At 40.7% G+C, this 20,838-nt stretch overlaps 1 protein-coding gene across 1 annotated transcript in view; it reads left to right on the top strand.

Moving 5' to 3' along the window:
- Positions 1-1,863: 1,863 nt before the first annotated feature.
- TXNRD3 (thioredoxin reductase 3) overlaps positions 1,864-20,838 on the top strand; it is a 32,129-nt gene continuing 13,154 nt past the window's right edge. Inside the window, exons 1-7 of the mRNA XM_026650269.2 lie at positions 1,864-2,098; positions 12,448-12,508; positions 13,967-14,076; positions 14,746-14,862; positions 16,690-16,762; positions 18,052-18,171; positions 18,825-18,967. Of these exons, the coding sequence (XP_026506054.1) occupies positions 1,976-2,098; positions 12,448-12,508; positions 13,967-14,076; positions 14,746-14,862; positions 16,690-16,762; positions 18,052-18,171; positions 18,825-18,967 (747 nt within the window). The 5' untranslated portion in view covers positions 1,864-1,975. The remainder of the gene's footprint in view (positions 2,099-12,447; positions 12,509-13,966; positions 14,077-14,745; positions 14,863-16,689; positions 16,763-18,051; positions 18,172-18,824; positions 18,968-20,838) is intronic.

Here is a 20,838-nt window from a genome sequence, read left to right as displayed (position 1 = left end):
CCCCACTCTTGTACCCTAAAGTTCAAAGTGGGGATACAGCCTTGACACTCCCTAACATCCTCAGCCGTGAAGACTGAAGCAAAGAATCCATTTAGTTTCTCCGCAATGACTTTATCATCTTTAAGCGCTCCTTTTGTATCTCGATCATCAAGTGGCCCCACTGGTTGTTTAGCAGGCTTCCTGCTTCTTATATACTTAAAAAACATTTTGTTATTACCTTTGGAGTTTTTGGCTAGCCATTCTTCAAACTTCTCTTTGGCTTTTCTTATTACATTCTTGCACTTAATCTGGCAGCGTTTATGCTCCTTTCTATTTGCCTCACTAGGTGTCAAGTCTGGTCTTTACTGCATTTGCTGGAGGACTTCTTAGAAATCTCAGATGTATGTTGTGAGCTCTCACATCTTAATTGCAGAGACATGTGGGGGTATATATCTTTAACAATGATGTCCTTTATCCCAAGTATTCATTAGGCATTAGAGTGAAATGAGTGCTAACAAATACTATAAATGTTTAAACAGTGTTGGCAAATACCTTCCTCACTCAATGTTCAGTTATCACTTGCTTGATTCTTGTTATTAGCTTTCATTAGTTTTCCAGTTTACAACAAAGCCTTCCAGGGTAGGTAAGACCTGAATTCCTTATACAGAAAACAAGCGGGGGAGGGGGAGACCAAAAACTTGTTTTCCCCAAAAACCTTTCAGGCCTTCTTTACACATCCTAAGTAAACCCATTTTTCCCCTCCATGGGTCATCTTTAAGCAACTTCACTAATACCACAGAGTAACAGAGTTCCTGGCTCCACGCCTCCTGCTCCTTCTATCAGACTCCCTATCCATTATGTACCAGCTTAAAAAATGATTTCACAAGTTTTGCCTGACCACAGGAGTGTTTTTTACAGGACTTGGCTGTTTTAATATGTGTTTTTATATAAGGGGCTTTGACTGTAAAGAGGTCAAACACACGTCTTGTATACAAGCTACTTTCTTCAATCCATATGCAGGATTTGTCCATTTCCCCTTACTTTCACTCTCCCTCAGGCCCAATCTTTCTAATGAATCACAGCGACCACGCACAAAGACTGCGCTGTTAGAATCTGTCCAGCAGATGGCAGCTTCTCCCAATTTTCTCACTCTATGGGATTCATAAACGAGATATCTTTACAGCTCACTATTTACAGGGTCTTTTAGACATCATCCGCATCTAGATATCTGGGGTAAAGTTGCAGCTTGGTAATCTGTAGCAGCAATGAGATAATTTTGCAGTTGGTTGCTAAAAAGAAAAGGGAAAAAAGCAGAAATGGTGTGGGTGTTAAATGTGTAGCCACTTCCCTGGGTGGAAAGTAGGCGGCTGCAGATGGTGCCTAAAAAGCAAAGGCCCAGTCACCTGAACATTTACCCCTTATTGTTCTTTATCCTTTTTTTAATCTATCTCCTTTTTTAACCAAAGCCCCATTATTCCTATTTTACAGATGGGAAGCTAGAGGAACACAGAAGAGCAGCGATGAGTTTGCCCAAGGAGTAAGTGTCACAGACAGGAAAAGCGCCCAGGGGTCCATCCTCTCTGGTTCAAACCACTAGAGCCCATTCCCTTCGCAGAGCTGGGACTAGAGAATTCACAAGCCCTAAGGATGGAAGCGACACTATTTTCAGGGGACGGCACTACCCAAACTAGAGAAGCTTTCTGCGCATGCTCTCCCTTCTTGGGCTGTCCCAAGTTTTTCTAGCGGGAGAGGCGGGGCTGATGTTGGACTCTCCCTCCTAGGCTCAGTCTATTGGTCAGTATATGGAAGGCGTAGGTTAACGCACACCCCGGCCTCATCCCGAGTAGACTCGTCCAGCCTCCTTCTTCCTCCCCCCCCGCCCTCTCCGGAAGGAAAGAGGCGGGGCTAAGGGGCAATTAAGCACCGGCTTCTGGACGGGTCGCCTGGTGCGAGTAGAGCGCGCGCGCTGCTGCCTCTCAGTCACCCTCCTGCTGCCATGCCGCCCCCGGGCCAGGTCCGGCTGCCGGACTGGGATGCGCTGCGGCTGCGCGTCCGGACTCTGATCGGCTCCCACCGGGTCGCGATCTTCAGCAAGAGCTACTGCCCCTACTGCAACAAGGTACGGCCCGGGGGGGCGCCTGGGGTGGGCCTTGCCGCCCAGCCCGCGCACACGAGCCGCGCCAGGAGGCCTCCCGCCGGCAGCTGCCCCTGAGGGGGGGGTCGCTCTCTGCCGCTCGGGCCCGGGGTGGCCCTACCCACCAGTTCTGGGGCGGGCAGAGCTGGCCGCGGGGGCGGGCGGGTTCCCTCAGCGCGCCCTGAGGCGGGCTCTAGGCCCGGTGCAGCGGGCTGGGGTGAGGGTTTGCGCTGAGCTCCCCACGCCTTTTCCGGAGTGTGGCCGGGAGATTGGCGGCAAATGTCCCTCTCTGAGGGCAGGTATCTGTCACAGGCTGCCGTTCAAACAGCGCTCGCTCTCCGGAGCGCTGAGCCAGCGCCGCGAACCGGCGCCGCGCCAGCTGCAGACGGGAGTTCGCGCGTCTTGCGTTAGCTGCGCCCCGATGGGCGGAAGTGAGCAAATGCCACCCCATGCACTAGTTCGTGTGTTACGCCAATCTTAAAGCCACTGTTCAAGGCCATCAGGTTTGTGGGTTGTTTGTGGGTTTTGGGGTGGTTTTTTTGGTTGTGTTCCTCAAATTTTCAAGTAGAAGGCATCTCTTTAGTAACCAATCTGGGTGAAGCTAAACTCTCACCTCTGGCACCGAGCTTGAACTTCCCATCACCTTTGAGCTGTTGGAAAGGTTGACTTATCACTGACTTGCTTTTATGTTGTTGAATGGTAATTCTGTATTATGTCGATACTGTCATCCGTGTTATAATAATCAAAAAAGTTGCTGAGCATTGCAGTGGTCAGAAAAGGATTTTTATTATGGTAATACTTACCTTTGTCTTTCTAGGTCTAGTCTGCTTAGCTAGCTGACAAAGCTAAGCTTGAACTGGATAACCAAAGCAACAGAAAGAACAGGAGTACTTGTGGCACCTTAGAGACTAACAAATTTATTAGACCATAAGCTTTCGTGGGCTACAGCCCACTTCTTCGTGTAGCCCACGAAAGCTTATGCTCTAATAAATTTGTTAGTCTCTAAGGTGCCACAAGGTAGATACACTAGAGGGTAGGGATCGGATACAGAGGGACCTCGACAAATTAGAGGATTGGGCCAAAAAAAAACCTGATGAGGTTCAACAAGGATAAGTGCAGAGTCCTGCACTTAGGACGGAAGAATCCCATGCACTGCTACAGACTAGGGACCGAATGGCTAGGTAGCAGTTCTGCAGAAAAGGACCTAGGGGTCACAGTGGACGAGAAGCTGGATATGAGTCAACAGAGTGCTCTTGTTGCCAAGAAGGCTAACTGCATTTTGGGCTGTATAAGTAGGGGCATTGCCAGCAGATCGAGGGACGTGATCGTTCCCCTTTATTCGACATTGGTGAGGCCTCATCTGGAATACTGTGTCCAGTTTTGGGCCCCACACTACAAGAAGGATGTGGAAAAATTGGAAAGAGTCCAGCGGAGGGCAACAAAAATGATTAGGGGTCTGGAGCACATGACTTATGAGGAGAGGCTGAGGGAACTGGGATTGTTTAGTCTCCAGAAGAGAAGAATGAGGGGGGATTTGATAGCAGCTTTCAACTACCTGAAGGGGGGTTCCAAAGAGGATGGAGCTCGGCTGTTCTCAGTGGTGGCAGATGACAGAACAAGGAGCAATGGTCTCAAGTTGCAGTGGGGGAGGTCCAGGTTGGATATTAGGAAACACTATTTCACTAGGAGGGTGGTGAAGCACTGGAATGCGTTACCTAGGGAGGTGGTGGAGTCTCCTTCCTTGGAGGTTTTTAAGGCCCGGCTTGACAAAGCCCTGGCTGGGATGATTTAGTTGGGAATTGGTCCTGCTTTGAGCAGGGGGTTGAACTAGATGACCTCTTGAGGTCCCTTCCAACCCTGATATTCTATGATTCTATGATACTCCTGTTCTTTTTGCGGATACAGACTAACATGGCTGCTACTCTGAAACCTGTCAAAGCAACAGAGGGTCCTGTGGCACCTTTGAGACTAACAGAAGTATTGGGAGCATAAGCTTTCGTGGGTAAGAACCTCAAAGCTTATGCTCCCAATACTTCTGTTAGTCTCAAAGGTGCCACAGGACCCCCTGTTGCTTTTTACAGATTCAGACTAACACGGCTACCCCTCTGATACTGGATAACCAAAGTAGCTTAAAAAAACAACAAACCTGCAAGGCCTTCCCTATGCATCGTAAACGGTCAAATTCTAACTGCAGAAACTTGGTGCAGATTTATGCACATCTTGATTGATTCTCAAATACTTATTGAATTGACGCTTAAGTTTTAAAAATGTTTCACTTTTATGTGGTGATGGAGCTATGGAGGAAAAGCAAAGTTGGAATATTAGGCTGTAACTTCTAGTGGCATTTTTCTAACTGTGTTTTACATTGAAATTGGTTCCTTGGTAGTCGTTCCTGTGGTTTCATACTCTGAACTCGGATCCATGTGTGTAAACGGGGTGATACAATGGAGTCTTGTAATATTACTGTAGAAAGAATCCCAATGATCATGTTTTCGTTCCAGTTGACATAAAATTATGTTTAGACCATAATTCAGGTCCAAGGAAAAATGTCAGAAATGTAATAGGTTCTTCAGATAAAAATATTATCTTGGGTCCTGAAAATATCATCATCTGTTGCTAAGCTTTATTTAGACTTTCCAAAATATTTCTAATCGTCTATTTACAGAATTTTGAGAAAGTGAAGTGATAATAGGGTGGTAGATGAAATATCTCTCTCTCTCTCTCTCTCTCTCTCTTTCTCTCTAAGTTCTAGAGCGGATTCTTTTTCTTGGTGAGTCTGTATTGGAAATACCCACTAAGGCCTGGTCTACACTGGGGGGGGGATCGACCTAAGATATGCAACTTCAGCTACGAGAATAGCATAGCTGAAGTCGACGTATCTTTGCTCGACTTACCTCACGGCGCAGGGTCGACTACCGCTGCTCCCCTGTCGACTCCGCTTCCGCCTCTCGACGCGGTGGAGTACAGGAGTCGACGGCAGATTGATCAGGGATCGATTTATTGTGTCTACGCTAGACGCAATAAATCAATCCCCGATAGTTCAATCGCTACCTGCCAATCCGGCGGGTAGTGTAGATGTACCCTAAGAGAGGAATCCAACAATTGGTGCTCATCTGCCTCGCTTTGTACTACTTAGCAGTTCTGTTTGGTCTATCAACAGTTGCAATACTAGTTACACAGTGTTGGCAGCCTTTTTTAGCAATGTATTGGAGTCCAGTTAGATGGTGGTGTTTTTTTTTTTTTTTTTTTTTAAGACTCTCTTTTCTACCTTAGCACTTCACTTGTTGCTTGTGCTGCAAGAGCTATTTCAGTTGAGGGGAAATGGTTACAAATCAGGGCTGAGATTAATCACATTTAATTCATGTGATTAATATTTTTAATCACAATTAACTTTTTTGAGTTAATCGTGATTAATCAGTTTTAATCGCACTGTTAAACAATAGAATACCAATTGAAATTTATTACATATTTGGGAGTTTTTCTACATTTTCCAATATATCGATTTCAATTACAACACAGAATACAAAGTGTAGAGTGCTCACTTTGTATTATTATTTTGATTACAAATATTTGCACTGTAAAAATAAGCAAAAGAAATAGTATTTTTCAATTCACCTCATACAAGTACTATAGCGCAATCTCTTTATCATGAAAGTGCAATTTACAAATGTAGGTGGTTGTTGTTGTTGTTACATAACTGCACTCAAAAACAAAATGTAAAACTTCAGAGCCTACATGTCCACTCAATCCTACTTCTTGCTCAGACAAACAAGTTTGTTTACATTTGCAGGAGATAATGCTGCCCACTTCTTATTTACAATACCTGTTCTCACTTTCAGGTGACATTCGCATGGCACTTTTTTAGCTGGCATTGCAAGGTATTTACGTGCCAGATATGCTAAACATTCGTATGCCCCTTTATGTTTTGGCCAACATTCCAGAGGACATGCTTCCATACTGATTAACGCTTTTTTTTTTTTTTTTTTAAATAAGCATCATTAAATTTGTGACTGTCTCCTGCTCTGTTTTACCCATGTTCTGTCATATATTTCATGTTATAGCCGTCTCGGATGATGACCCAGCACATGTTGTTCTTTTTAAGAACACTTCTACTGCAGATTTGACAAAACACAAAGAAGGTTCCAATGTGAGATTTCTAAAGATAGCTACAGCACTCGACCCAAGGTTTAAGAATCTGAACTGCCTTCCAAAATCTGAGTGGACCAAGGTGTGGAGCATGCTTTCAGAAGTCTTAAAAGAGCAACACTCTGATGCAAAAAACTACAGAGCCCAAACCACCAAAAAAAGAAAATCAAGCTTCTGCTGGTGGCATACGACTCAGATGATGAAAATGAACATGCATCAGTCTGCACTGCTTTGAATTGTTCTCGAGCAGAACCTGTCATCAGCATGGATGCATGTCCTCTGGAAACAAACTTGATTGGCTAAACAAGAAGTAAGACTGAGTGGACTTGTAGGCTCTAAAGTTTTGCATTGTTATTTTTGAGTGCAGTTATATTTTTGTATATAATTCAACTTTCATTATAAAGGGATTGCACTACAGTACTTGTGTGAGGTGAATTGAAAAAATACTATCTCGTTGTGTTTTACAGTGCAAATATTGTTGTAATTGAAATCAATATATTTGAAAATGTAGAAGACATCCAAACGTATTTAAATAAATGGTATTCTATTATTGTTTAACAGCACAACTAAGCACATGACTAATTGCGATTAATTTTTTTAATTGCTTGACTGCCCTACTACAAATCTGTGTGGAGTCCATCTAGAACTCTATTGCTGATTAGTGTTCGTTCCTGCTGCTGCTGAGGCAGCGCTTCTCTTGTAGGTAGGGCTTTTGGCTCCAGCTCTTGGGAGCGCTATATTTACTGTCCCAGAGAGAGGAAGGGCAAGTATTGCTGCAGGTAGGCTGGGGAGCATTGTTGACTCTGAGCTTAGTGGGGGAAGAGAAGGAACTGGATGGACCTGGATTAAGGGACAGGTGGTAAATCTAGAGCAAGGAAAGATGCGTGAGGAAATTATTTAGTGAAATAAGGGTCCCTAGTGTGTCTGCCTCTCTCTTCCCCTTCTTCCTCTGCCCAAGAGGAAGCGGGTGGAGAGAGTATGTCAAAAGAGAACAAATGAGGTCAAGAAAAGGCATCTTCTAAAAGCCAAAGGGAAAACAGGAGATTAGATAGGAGCAGGAATAAGAAACCATGACCCTTTGCAGGGGAAAATCCTTAATGGTAAGATGAGAAGGAAGGTGGTAGACCAGGGGTAGGCAACCTATGGCACACGGGCCAAAGGCGGCACGCGAGCTGATTTTCAGTGGCACTCACACTGCCCGGGTCCTGGCCACCAGTCCAGGGGGCTCTGCATTTTAATTTAATGTTAAATGAAGCTTCTTAAACATTTTAAAAACCTTATTTACTTTACATACAACAATAGTTTAGTTATATATTATAGACTTATAGAAAGAGACCTTCTAAAAACGTTAATGTATTACTGGCACACGAAACCTTAAATCAGAGTGAATAAATGAAGACTCGGCACACCACTTCTGAAAGGTTGCCGACCCCTGTGGTAGACAGTGCATGAATGGAGTTGTTAGAATTTGACTTTCTTGCAGTTACATGCAAGTTATTCTTGATTGGCAGTATTTTAAATTCTTGCCACCATGGAGAAATTGATTCTGGATGAGATGGAAAAACATATAAATGCTAGCAGTCTCTACACTGACATGTAGAAGCAACTTGATACACAGAATAACCACAAATTCACATGACTGCTGATTATACTAGTCTTATGATATGCCCTCAGCTAGTATATTATGCATCCATAAAAATGCATAATGACATGTCAGGTCAGCTCAATTTAGATTGTTACAGAATGCTAATTGACTTATGAAACAGCAGACCTGGGACACTGCTTAGTAGCTAACCTAACTCCACCTTGTGGGGTTTAAAGTAACTAAACAGGTTGAAGTAATGAGAGCAAATGCTGCCAGGAAAAGTTTTTAAAAGTGCATTGTCATACCATAGTGCCTTTGTACCAAGTTACTTTCCATAGGAAACTTAGTGTTAGGTAACTCACTAGTAATGTTTGTCCCCTAGCTGTTTGCTTCCTTTGTAAGAACGATAAGGGATTTCTTGTCTGTGTACAAATGCACCAGTTGAATTCAAGTGTGATGCATGTTTGTATGGTACAAATCGATATACAGACGGCAAATGTCTTCTTTCTATACAGTTTAGTTAGATCTTGAAGGAAAAGTACCCTATGGCTGAGAATAAAGATGGCAGGGTTAGGAAGTCTTAAAATCTAAAATGTTAAAGGACAAATATACCCTCCCTTCTCCAGTGTAACTAGTCTAAAACTCTTATGTTCTTGCCTCTCTTCTAAAGAACTGTTTTTGCTATACTTTAGGTGTAGAGCAGTTCAGTAGTGCCTTGTGCTGCTGCCCCACTTGAACTGTTTGTTCTACAGTAGAACCTCAGAGTTATGAACTGACCAGTCAACCACATACCTCATTTGGAACTGGTAGTACTCAATCAGGCAGCAGCAGAGACCAAAAAAAAGCAAGTACAGTACTGTGTTATATGTAAACTACTTTATATAAAAAAAGCAGTATTTTTCTTCTGCATAGTAAAGTTTCAAGGCTGTATTGACTCAATGTTCACTTGTAAACTTTTGAAAGAACAACCATAACATTTTGTTCAAAGTTACGAACATTTCAGAGTTACAAACAACCTCCATTCCTGAGGTGATTGTAACTCTGAGGTTCTACTGTGTTTATTTCATGAAAAAGGTGTCTGTCTACTGTAGGCTGCTTTAATACAAATTAAAGTAAAACAGCAGGCTAAGCAGTTATAACTCACTGGCTTCCCCCAAAAGACTGAAGTCCTCTACCCCATAAATATTAGTCCCATCAAGCTCCACTTTTCCAAAAGTATATATAAACAGCCCTTTCAGGGTGCCCAAATACTCATGCTCTTTTGGAACCAATGTAACAAAATTGAGAGCTCCTCATAGAGAAATCTGCCCTCACACTCTTTCTTAAATCAAGGGTATCTGCTCCCTAATTGCCTCTCCCCATCTTCCCTTCCTGGCAGTCAGAAGTTTAGGATTGCAACGGACATGGGGTTGCATCCTTGACCATCTTGGCTAATAGCCATTTATTCACTGAACCCAGTTATACTTTTGGCCATCAACATCCGATGGCAATGAGTTCCACAGTTTAACTTCCCATTGTGTGGCAAAAGTACTTCCCCTTGTTTGTATTAAACCTGATGCCTATTTTAAAAAAAAAAAAAAAAAATTGCCTCTCCTGTGTTCCCTACTGTCATTGTTGCAGTCTCTCAATAAGGTAGCTACCTAGCCATGTAGGAGTTTATAGGCCAAAAACAGGAATCTTCCGTTCTTCTTTTAAAAGAAAAATAATTAAAAGTACAGCCAGAGATCATAGCCAAGTGAGAGACTACTTACAAAGGAGGCTGCGGTGTTTTGCACTATCTTGTGTTTTCTGGGTAGACTTAAGTTGGAGACCCATGTAGAGCACACTGCAGTTATCTTACCTGGAGATGATAAAGGTCTGGATCATAGTGGCAAGATCCCCGTCTTAAAACTGGTTGCTTCCTTATCTAAAAGACAGGTTGCTACTTCCTAACCACATGCAAAAAATGTCCCTCATCCCTGAATCTGTTGTCATCCCATAATAGCTGGGGATCCAGCAGTACATCTCAGCTTGGAAATTCTAGTATAAATGACTGAATGGGTCCTCAAGGTCAGTAGGAGTGATCTTTGCAATCCCCAACCCATCAGCATCATATTAATCTTATCTGGATTTGAGCTTCAGTCAGCTGTCAACCATGCTCCAATCTGTCCCAAAGACCAGATCAAGCATTCAGTAGCACTGGCAGGATTAGGTGAGAGCATGTTGTCGTCAGCCCACTGAAAGAACTGTAGTCCATGCCTCCTCGCTAACCTTCCTAACAATCCCATGTGCAAGTTGGAACAAGAGGAAAGAGATAAAACCCCAATAACAGTGCCTTCAGGAAGGAAGAGCAACCACTCTGTAGCACCTTCCACAGTGAAGAAAGGACTAAGCCACCCAAGAACAGCGCTATCCTGTCCTGCTGCAGGCAAAGCAATTGTATATAAAATATCTGATAGAGCTTACAGTATTGGTATGGGTACCTTGTCTTTATCTCTGAAAGATGATCAGTCAGTGACATTAAGAATGCTCTTTGGAGAGTTGTTGTAGTTGTGTTGGTTCCAGGATATTAGAGAGTCAAGGAAGGTGAGGTAATAACTTTCATTGGACAGACTTCTGTTGGTGAAAGGAGCAAGTTTTTGAGCTTAACAACTGCAATATAATTGCATAAGAGAGCCTCAAATCTTATGAGGAAATTCAGAGAGAGTCATGCATCTTTTGCAAGAACTTACAACATTTTTCATGAGATACCTCAATCACCTTGTGTGTAATATCTCTTTTATTGGACAAACTTCTGTTGGTGGAAGAGACAAGTTGTGAACAGCCTTGTTCTATAAAAATCTCTGGTGCTGACCTAGTTTGATCTTTGGTCTCTTATTTTTGTATAATCCTGTTGATTACTTTATTGAAATTAATGTACACAGAATTCTCTAAAAGGCAAACTTTTGTTTAGTGTGAGTAAGTGACAAGCATCAACTTTTAAATTGCTTATTTTGTATTTTAAATGACTCAATAGGAGCTACGTTGTATCCATACTTGATCTAGCAACTTGGTAAACTTAAGTATCTAATTTTGTTTGCACTAGTTGTCCCTTCAAAGTCTAACATCTTGCTTTGTAGTATTAATGTCATGTAAGTACCTTGCATTAGTAACACTATTTTAACCTTGCAAACTGCCACTATTCTCAATTATAAAACTGAAGAAAGTCTGTTATCTTAACTGATCATTAGGAATGCTGATTATTTCCTCACACTATTTTAATTTCTCTATAATAGTATTAATTTTTGGTGTCAGGTTAATTGGCAAATGTTCCTTGACCAGAGGAGTGGGGAGACTAGTAGGGTAAATACCTGTCAAGTGTCCTGCATTGTGCAGGACATGCCGCATCTGGCCCCAATTTTTAAAGTTGTCCCGCTTTGCCGGTGCAAAGTCCCTGTTCAGTGCTCAGCAAGTCTTCCTGGTTGCGAGCTGCACATCTTTGTGCTTGACATCATGTCTCCCACTTGCAAGCAAGTTTAGCAGCACTGGCCACTTATGAAAGTAAACAGCTATAGCTTTCTACATAAAGTATGATTTTTTTAGTATACAATCACTGGTTAGTTTCATTATAAGAAGTTCCAGGCTATTTGCATGCTATTTTTAAAAATAAAACTGTTCAGTAAAGAAAATTTGATGTCTGTCATTTTGAGGGTCACTGTTGTTCATTTCCCAGTCTGAAGATTGAGAGAGATGCTAAACTTGTGTTCCTAATCCTGGTGTGGGTTGTCAGCCATGGATCTAGTAATTTTCTATGCAGTTAAATGGTGGAAGTACAACTTCTTTAGATTTCAACCTAATTTTGCTACTTAATAGCTTCCTCAATAAACTATCCCATCTCCAAAGACTCTTTGGCCATATGTGTAGATCTGTTTACTAAATAAATGATCATTGGATTTTCTATCCTTGACCTCTACATCTACTTCTTGAGGTAGCTGCTTTGATGTCTTTGTCTTTTTACCCCCTTATATTGTGTCAGAAGTAACCAGACCATCTGCTACTAAGCTTTTTGTAGATGAAGTTCTCCCATCTCCTTCAGGAGAAGCATGGGATTGGATACCAAAGTCTGAATCCTGTTGATTACCTAAACATACTTCTACATCGAAAATGAAGATGTGATTGTAGTGCAGGTATTGCTTTAATCTAGCTAGTGCAGCCATAACTTCATTGTAGGCAAACCATCTCAGGAAGCTTGCCAGGGACCCTGAGTATGTACTTGGGTTGCTAACACCTGGTGAAGTGCAGGCTGCCATGGCTTTGCTGCTATTGTTAACCACAATAGCTAGATTAAAGCTAGGACAGGCATGCCAACTTGCACTAGTCACACCATCGTTTGTAGTGTGAATATACCCCCTGTGGTGAATCACATGCGACTGCAAAGGGGCTGCTTCTGAAAATTAACTTGGAAGTAATGACTTAGTATCTGCATCACTCACAACTGTTTTAAGACACTATCTCTGTAATCATGTTCAATAGCAGATCTTGGTCCTAAACTACATCTAAATATCAAACCTTTGACTTGTGAAAATGCAGTGCCCTTGTGTTCACAATAGCAGATATCAAATGAAACTACTCTGGTTTGTTACAGGTGAAAGAACTTTTTCATTCTATGGGAGTAGACTACTATGCTTTGGAACTTGATTTAACTGGTAAGTAAAAATGACAGCTTGTGTTGAGATACATAGATATATATTTCATCCAACTTAATCCACTCTTTTTCCTATAAGCTGTCCCGTACTGATCAGAGACACTAATTCTGTCTTGAATGATGCCTCATTTGGTGCAAAGTTACAACAGCATTTAAAATAGATGCTAAACTCTTATATCACAAGGCACTTTTTTTTTTTAAATAAAAACATGATTTATTTAATCAAATAGAAGTTAGATGGAGGTGTCAGGAAATTACCCACTGTTCTGTCTTGCAGGAAAAGTCAATCTTTCCCCTAAGTTACTTTTTTTTGTGTTCCCTGATGAATTGTTAATGTTTTACTTGAGTTAGAAGTGACCTTTTATGAAGAAGTTCGCTGAGTCATTGGTGGCGGAAAAAGACTAAATTCCATTGCTCAGGCTGTAGCCAGTGCCAACTTTTATTAAAGCCAGGAGTTCTGAGGTTACGTTACAGTCTTATGTTAAAATTACTTTTAAATTCTTGAGAAAACTGTTAAGGGGTTTTACTGGGCATTAATTAGTTGTAAAGATGGCTGACTCATCTGGAATATATTTAGAAACTTCAGTGGTCATATATTTTGATCTTAAAATTTTGCTACTTATACTTTTTACCAATTTAATACTTCATAACCTTCCAAAAATAACATTGTGTTGAATAGTTTGAAAGTATGTACTAACTGACTTTCACTGAAGTTTCCCTTTTTGGTTTAGCATTCTTTCCATACTAGAGAGGTTCCTGCACAGTAAATGGATCCTAGTCTGACACAGGGAACTGTAACATGCATATGGATTTGCTGAGTCCATCTTATGTTTTGGGATGGTGATTGTGTGTTAAGGCTCTTTAATAATTAAGACTGTGCTTAATTTGCACCTTCTGAGATTATTGGCACTGTCTCTGAGTGGGGTTAAATAAAACTAAAAAAGTGCATTTGAATATTCCCACAGTTAATGCCACACATCTCCTGTACTGGCTGGACTATATTTAGATTTCATAAAACCACCAATGGGGTGAACAAGTTCCAAAGCCCAGGGGGCCTAATGAAGAACACCCTGCCAGCAGTGGTGGTTTTTTTTTTGTTTGTTTTTGTTTTTTTTTAAATTGAGTTAGCTCAAATGCCTCCACTGATATTGACTGTGGCAATATACATAGGCAGGGAGGTAGTCTCTCTCAAATAGGCAGGTCCAAGCAATGTATGGCTTTACCTTCTAAACTCAGTGACTTAAACACCACCTGCAAACCATCTCACATTTAGGTTTGTGAAGCTTCAATTCATTCCAGCTATCTAGACACATACTCTTGTGGGGAGATACAACTTTTGAAAATTCTTCTTTTGTGTCAAAGCTTGCGCTTTTGAAGAATGTCTACAAATGTGCCATGTCTGAAACAAATACGTTGATTTTATGGAGGGCTTGTGATGTGCAGTTTTTTTTATCCTTAGATGATGGACCCAATATTCAGCAAGTATTAGTAGAAGTGACTAGCCAGAGGACTGTGCCCAATGTGTTTGTGAATGGAGCACACATAGGTGGATATGATAAAACTTTTCAGGTAATCTTGTTTTTCTTGAGTTTGAAATGAGCTGTGGCTAGAAATGAACTGACTAGGTAACTTATCTCAGTTTTTAAATACAGTCTAATCACTTGATACCTCTGTTGCAGCCACTGGTTGCAACCTGTAACCAGTTTCTTGGAAATAGCCCTTTAGTATGCCACTGGTTGTAAAATATGCTAGTGAACTAACTTAATGCATAATTATTCCAGTCCCATAATGTCAAGAAGGAAACAAAATGAAAAAATTCAGTATTAAAAGGAGAGACAGTTGTTCCATCCTGCTACAACCTTTTTTAATTCCTGCCTTCTTGATGTTATATACAATGGGTAGAATTACAAATGGAGTGAGCAACGGATCATCAGTGATTTCTTGACTTGGTTTCTTTTTTTGGTAAGTAGCTTTTGCCGTGTGACTTAAACATAACGTTAGAAGCAGAAAATGAGAATATAGTCCTGTGAAAGGTTCTATAATTGTGAACTTTTAAGTATCATGTGAGGACTCCCTTTCTAGCCCCCAGATTTGAAAAACTATGTGCTAGTGATCCTCTTTAATAAGGAATCCAAAATTAGGGTAGCAGCATCAGACATGATGACGTAGGTCATGAAAAAGCTGTGTAATTCACACTTGAACATACAGCTATGTGAGTAACCCATATGTTTGTTACAGGCTTACCAAAATGGCTCACTGCAGAATGTGCTAGGGAATTGCATAGATGATGCAGAAGTTTATGATTACGATCTTATTGTTGTTGGTGGTGGCTCTGGCGGACTTGCATGTTCCAAGGTATGCACTCGGGTTTGCACTTGTACACTGAATTTTGCCTCTATCAACTATACATGTAAGATTTCTCCTGAAACTCTTGTTCTGTGCACCTGTCATTCTAATGCAATATATTTTACATTTCAATGAGTCTTCCCATTCATTTGAAATTTAATGGGCTGAACACTGATGTAATTGTAGTGTAACATGCACTCCTTCATGAGCTCATAGTTCAGAACTTGGGGCCAGAATCTTTCCCATAGTATAGTCACTTTTTGCATTAGTCTTTTTCAGCTTTGTCAACTTGCTCCTGGACTAGCAAAAGTAAGGAACCTAGGGAAATAGCAGCCTTTGTTTCTGGTAGCTTGTTCAGAAGGGTTGAAGGTTCAAAATATTGATACCTCTTTTGGCTGGGCAGTGGAGGACAGGGGGATGACAAACATATGCATAATATTCCCTTTAGATAATTACTGTTGACAGTGCAGCCTGTTGTATAGGGTTGATTCTAGATATTTCTTCTCCAGGTGTGATGCATATCTTCAGATGGTTGGAAGTGAAAATCAGGCTGCTCTGCTCCTCTGCAGCTTCTGATCGAGTTAGGTGCTGTCATAGATTCTCAGGGTCTGGTCTATGCCCTAGCCTGTAACCAGTCTCTTGGAAGTAGCCCTTTAGTGTGCCAGACCCAAAGGATCCACATAGTTCCACGAGGAAAGGCCCACAGCCTCCATGATTCCGAAGCTGGTACCTGTAGGCCCAGTTATCTGTGGCTCCCTGCAGGAAGTCCAGCCAAGCCAGACTCCTATGGGAGACTTGTTCCTACCCCTTCAGAGCATAAAGTATCTGCAGAAACAGTAAGAAGCCTTTTAAAAATAAGATACCAATTTTAATAACCTGGAATACAGAATCTAAAAGACTTTAGGTTAGCGTGAGAGGCAGGCTTAGGATATGATTCCTGTTGGTGGGAGCTAGGGCTCTGCCAGGTCCTGCTCCCCTGAGCTTATCCTGACCCTCTGTCCCCTTTTGTTCTTGGAGCATGTCTACATGTACAGCGGTGCAGCTGTGCCGATGCAGCCGCGCTGCTGCAGTGCAGTGAAGACACTCTATGCTGACAGAGAGCTTTCCCATCCGCATAATAAAACCACCTCCATGAACAGCAGAAGCTATGGCTCTCCCATCAACATAGTGCTGTGCATATGAGCGCTTATGTCGCTGTAACTTATGTTGCTCAGGGGGTGGTTTATTCGCACCCCTAAGCGACATAAATTATGCTGACAAACTGTAGTGTAGACATACTGTTAGTCTCCAGGTACTTCTGTGTCTGTGTATCCTGCTCTATCAGACATCTGATACCTTCACACTTTATTCTTCAGCTCAGGGCCTTTGCTGTGCTTACCTACAGAGAGGTAGGTGGGGGGAGGGAGGGGGGAAATCTCCTCCTCTTGGCTGTAGGTTGCTAGGTGTGATTGTCCCAGCCATTGAGGTTTTCACTGTTTCTTCCAAATCCTTCGTTCACATGCATAGGCTGTATTCAGTTCATTAATTATTCTCATCTCTTACCAGGCAGCCGCATGAGTCTAACAGAGTTCCTTCCCTTTGCATAGTAGTACAAAGCACAGGGAAACTGAGGTGCACATGAACATCATAAAAGTATTACCAAAATTCCCAAACTTATCACAAGCACTGATGGCATTACTGAGAGAAGGGTAAGTGGTACTGAGACTGTCATCAGAAATGCCTTCCGTCTGACAAGCACATTGGAGGACATGCTTAAATGAACAGGGAAAGCTTTTAGCATCAAAAAGTAATGAGAAGTTCAGCAGTTCATATCTGACTTCCCTTTTTTTAATACAGGAAGCTGCTGCCTTAGGAAAAAAGGTCATGGTGCTGGACTATGTTGTACCAACACCTTCGGGTACTTCATGGGGTAAGGTTCTTTTAATGGTCCTAGCCTCAAATCACAATATATATGCATAGATTAAAATGCTGGTGTCAAGCATTGCTTGAATTATTTAGTTTCAAGGTTTTGCATTCTTATAGTATGCTGGTTGTATGGACATGAGGCTGTGATTCTACAACATAAATGATGGAGGAAATAAACCACACTCAACCTGCGTGTTCTTCTAGATGGATTTTTCTACCTAGCATGCATTTCACTATTTACTTGGATTTCACATTCCCACTAAATTCTTTGCTACATAACCATCCCTATTTAAATCTTAAATATTTTAATCCCTTATAGGGAAGCTGAACTTTGTAAAGCACATTTTGAGCTCCTGAGATGAAAATGTTTGAATTGGCTTCACACGTGAGAGAGTAGCTGAATTACAGTATCGTCTTTTATTATTTTAGCTGAAGTACTTAGCACTGTGATACATTCAGTATTTCATAGGCCCAAAGGGACCATACTTCTACAGTAGGTGTTACAAGCACCTCAGAAATGGATGCTTTTCCTGTGGTCTCAGGAATTATTCACTTTCCCTTGACCCTGCTTTTTGCTGTTTTTGAGGCTTTTGATCCTGGCTCCTATAGAAGAGATCAGTGCTCTTACTTATGGAAAGGATACTATGTTGTGTGGAGAATCTTTGTTCAAATAGCTGGGACCAAATCTGCCAACACCATCCCTCATTTTTGTCCTCCAGGAGCTCCAGTACTATTACTCAGAAGTGTTATTCTCTTGTTCTGAAGAAAGCACGTGTTGAATTTCTTACAATCACTCGTAAGAGGAATGTTTGCCTTCATTTCTTTTTCGAAATTGAGCTCTGTCTCTGACTCCATAGAATAGGCGTGCTTAACGCTGCAGACTGTGGTCTCTTGCACTTCTTAGGTATCATGAAAGTGTCATTCTGTTCTATCTGACTACAGAATAAGTGGTGGTGGATTAGTCCAAAACTACTTTATATATGTGAATGTGTTGGGCCTATGCTTAAAGCTTTACTTATGTAGCCTTCTTGGTATTGGAGTTAAAGTTAAAATGTTATTGCTTAAGTAAAAATTGTTACTTTGTCAACCATGTCCAATTACATACTGCATCGTAAGATATGTAGTTGTAATGGAAGTTCTCCATCCATTGCTTGCATATGTACAGAAATTAATACTAATGGATGGATAGACAGTGGAATACATAAAGCATGTCATAAAAGGCAGAAGTGCACATCTTAAGTTAATGCTGGTGGTAACATTTAAATAAACTTTCTTTCTTTCTTTCCATCACAGGACTTGGTGGCACTTGTGTAAATGTAGGTTGTATTCCTAAGAAACTGATGCATCAAGCTGCGCTTCTGGGACAGGCACTTCAAGATTCAAGGAAATTTGGCTGGGAGTATGATGAGCAAGGTCAATAACACTGAACACTGGTGGGGGAGGATGCAGATCAGAACTTTTGTTTGAGCTTACATAAGAATGCTTTTAGTATAGAAGTGACTAAATAGAATTCAGTTTGCCACTTGTACAACTTTTTCCCTCCCTCTCCCCCAAAATCTTTTATGAAGGCACTTAAACCTGTTTGATGCTTCATTCCACCATAACTTGCATAAGCTAGCTTGTTTGGTTACTTACAGATGGGTTTCATAAACCCAGATAACTTTGCAAATAGTGCTAAGAGAGGCAAGCCATTTTTATGTCTGATAGATTTGAAGTATCCCTGGAAAAACTTTTAATACGAGACTTATTACGTGAAATGTGTATTTGTATTGTACTTGGGCTTGTTGATTTAGTGAGGCATTGCTTAACTTGTAGTATTGCCATTTGTTTCAGAGTAGCAGCCATGTTAGTCTGTATCCACAAAAAGAACAGAAGTACTTGTGGCACTTTAGAGACTAACAAATTTATTTGAGCATAAGTTTTTGTGGGCTACAGCCCACTTATTTGAGTTATGACTAATTAGCAATTATTTACGATTTACTGTAAGCTTCTATAGATGTTCATGAAGTTAGTGTGTTTATACTTCAGTTTCTTTTTAACTGTAAAGCTTCTTGTTTCTCTTTTAGTTAAACACAACTGGGAGTCCATGGTAGAAGCAATTCAGAACTACATAGGCTCTTTAAATTGGGGTTACAGGGTATCCTTGAGAGAGAAGACTGTGACATATGTCAATGCCTATGCAGAATTTATCGAACCACACAAAATAAAGGTACCTGCTGCGTGTTTAGCTTTGGCTTATTTTCTCTGACCTGTTAAGAATCACTCACCATATGTCCTAAAACTGCTCTTTAGTTGAAACCTAGTATGTAAAAGGTTTCAGCTTAATATGATACTTCACTTATCTCACTTAAAGAATTAAATTTACAGGAATAATTTACTGATTTAAGTAGACTTATACTCCAGTAACCACTGTCCTAATACTTGCATACTAATACCAGTTATGTAGAAATAATGTGGGGATCTGCAAATAGAGAATCTTGCATAAGTAGAGAGGTAGAGCTTGTGTGTAACAAACTGTGACTTGATTCCAAAATTTTAAATGAGAAGCTATGAAACAAAACTATTAAATTGCCTTAATGTTTGTATATAATTGGTGTTAACTTAAATCTATAGCAATTAAGAATCAGGAGTTTACTTTGTCTTGCATTCAAAATTCCTGGATAGTGTTGATTCAAGTTAAAACTTACTTTCTACTTGTAACTTGCCTCTTGCCTCATAACGTCACTGAAAATTGGATCATAATCTCAGTGAGTAACTATAAATAATACTGCATACTGAGCCAAGAAAGCATTTAAAATTAGTTTGGAAGAGGAGTGTTAATTTTAGAAAAACACATAAATAATGGCCTACCTATCAAAAGCTTTTTTTGTTAAAGCATGGAGGAGGATAGGGGAATTCTCTACATAAAGAGCCATATCCAAAACCTTGCTTGTTCCTCAAGTTCAGATCCCAGCACTCTCATGATATAATGGAGTTGGAATAGTATTCCATGTATTGCCATAGGAATGAAGCCACAAGGCAAGTATACACTTAATTTGTACTGCACAGCGTGTATTCTAGCTGACCATCAGATTGGACCAGGGTTTACCCAGGTCAGGGATGCAGCAGTGAACAAAATTTTATATCATGTAGGTTCACTGGGTACAGCTGCCTGACCCTGATGTAGGTAGTTTGTGTGTAGGCTGGACTAAATCACTTTAAATCCAGAAGGTTACACTGAACGAGGAGTAAAACTACTTGGCTTATTTTTTACCAGTGTTATAGAAGAAATTCAGTTTCCAGCTGTTCATTTAATATAAATTTGGTACTGAGCTGGGCCATCAATACAGGAAAGTAGAGCAGACTTTTTTTAAGCTGCTACATGCAAGAAGACAAATCTGACATTCCTTCTCCCACAGGTTTGACTCATAGCTTCTCAAACCCCTTTCAGAAAGAGGCATTTTGCAATATGAAGTCCCAAAGACTGACTGCCTTTGAAGTTGAGGGAAACTTTAAAATAAACCATCCTTTTTCTTCCCACCTGAGGTATCAGCCTGTCTTAAAGCAGTTTTCTAGTCTACTCCTACACAAGCCTCAAAATTACTAACAGATTGTTATCCAATCTGTTTTGCCGCTAGCATCAACATTGAACTCTTATTTCAAGTTCTTCAAGAAACTTTTTCTCCTTATTAAATAACTAATGTAAAACTTAATTGTAAAATCTAAGTTATTAGCTTAAACCTTCTGAGCCCTGCCCAAGTCAGCTAATCACTTTGTTATTCAATGCAACTAGTGTGGGGAGAGTAATCTCTAGTGTATTTTCCCCATGTAAACCCATTAACAATGGATGTTACTCTTAAGAAATCCTTTTACTGATCTACGTGGTACCTCTGCAATATAATGGCTTTTTGCTTAGTTCCATCTGTAATCAACTCATTTCTAAATCCTACTGCATTTATCAGCTCCTTGATAAAGTTGAGGTTTTTATTGTGTCATAAGGCCTACTGCCAACAAGTTATTCCTGGCATCTATGAATACAATAGTTCTGTAACTCTGTTTTTTTTTTTTTTTTTTTTTTTTTTTTTTTTTTTTTTTTTTTTT

This window comes from Terrapene carolina, unplaced genomic scaffold (assembly GCF_002925995.2).
Source record: "Terrapene carolina triunguis isolate 2854851 unplaced genomic scaffold, T_m_triunguis-2.0 Scaffold89, whole genome shotgun sequence".
NCBI classification, from domain to species: Eukaryota; Metazoa; Chordata; order Testudines; family Emydidae; genus Terrapene; species Terrapene triunguis.
This window is presented reverse-complemented; position numbering and strand designations above follow the sequence as displayed.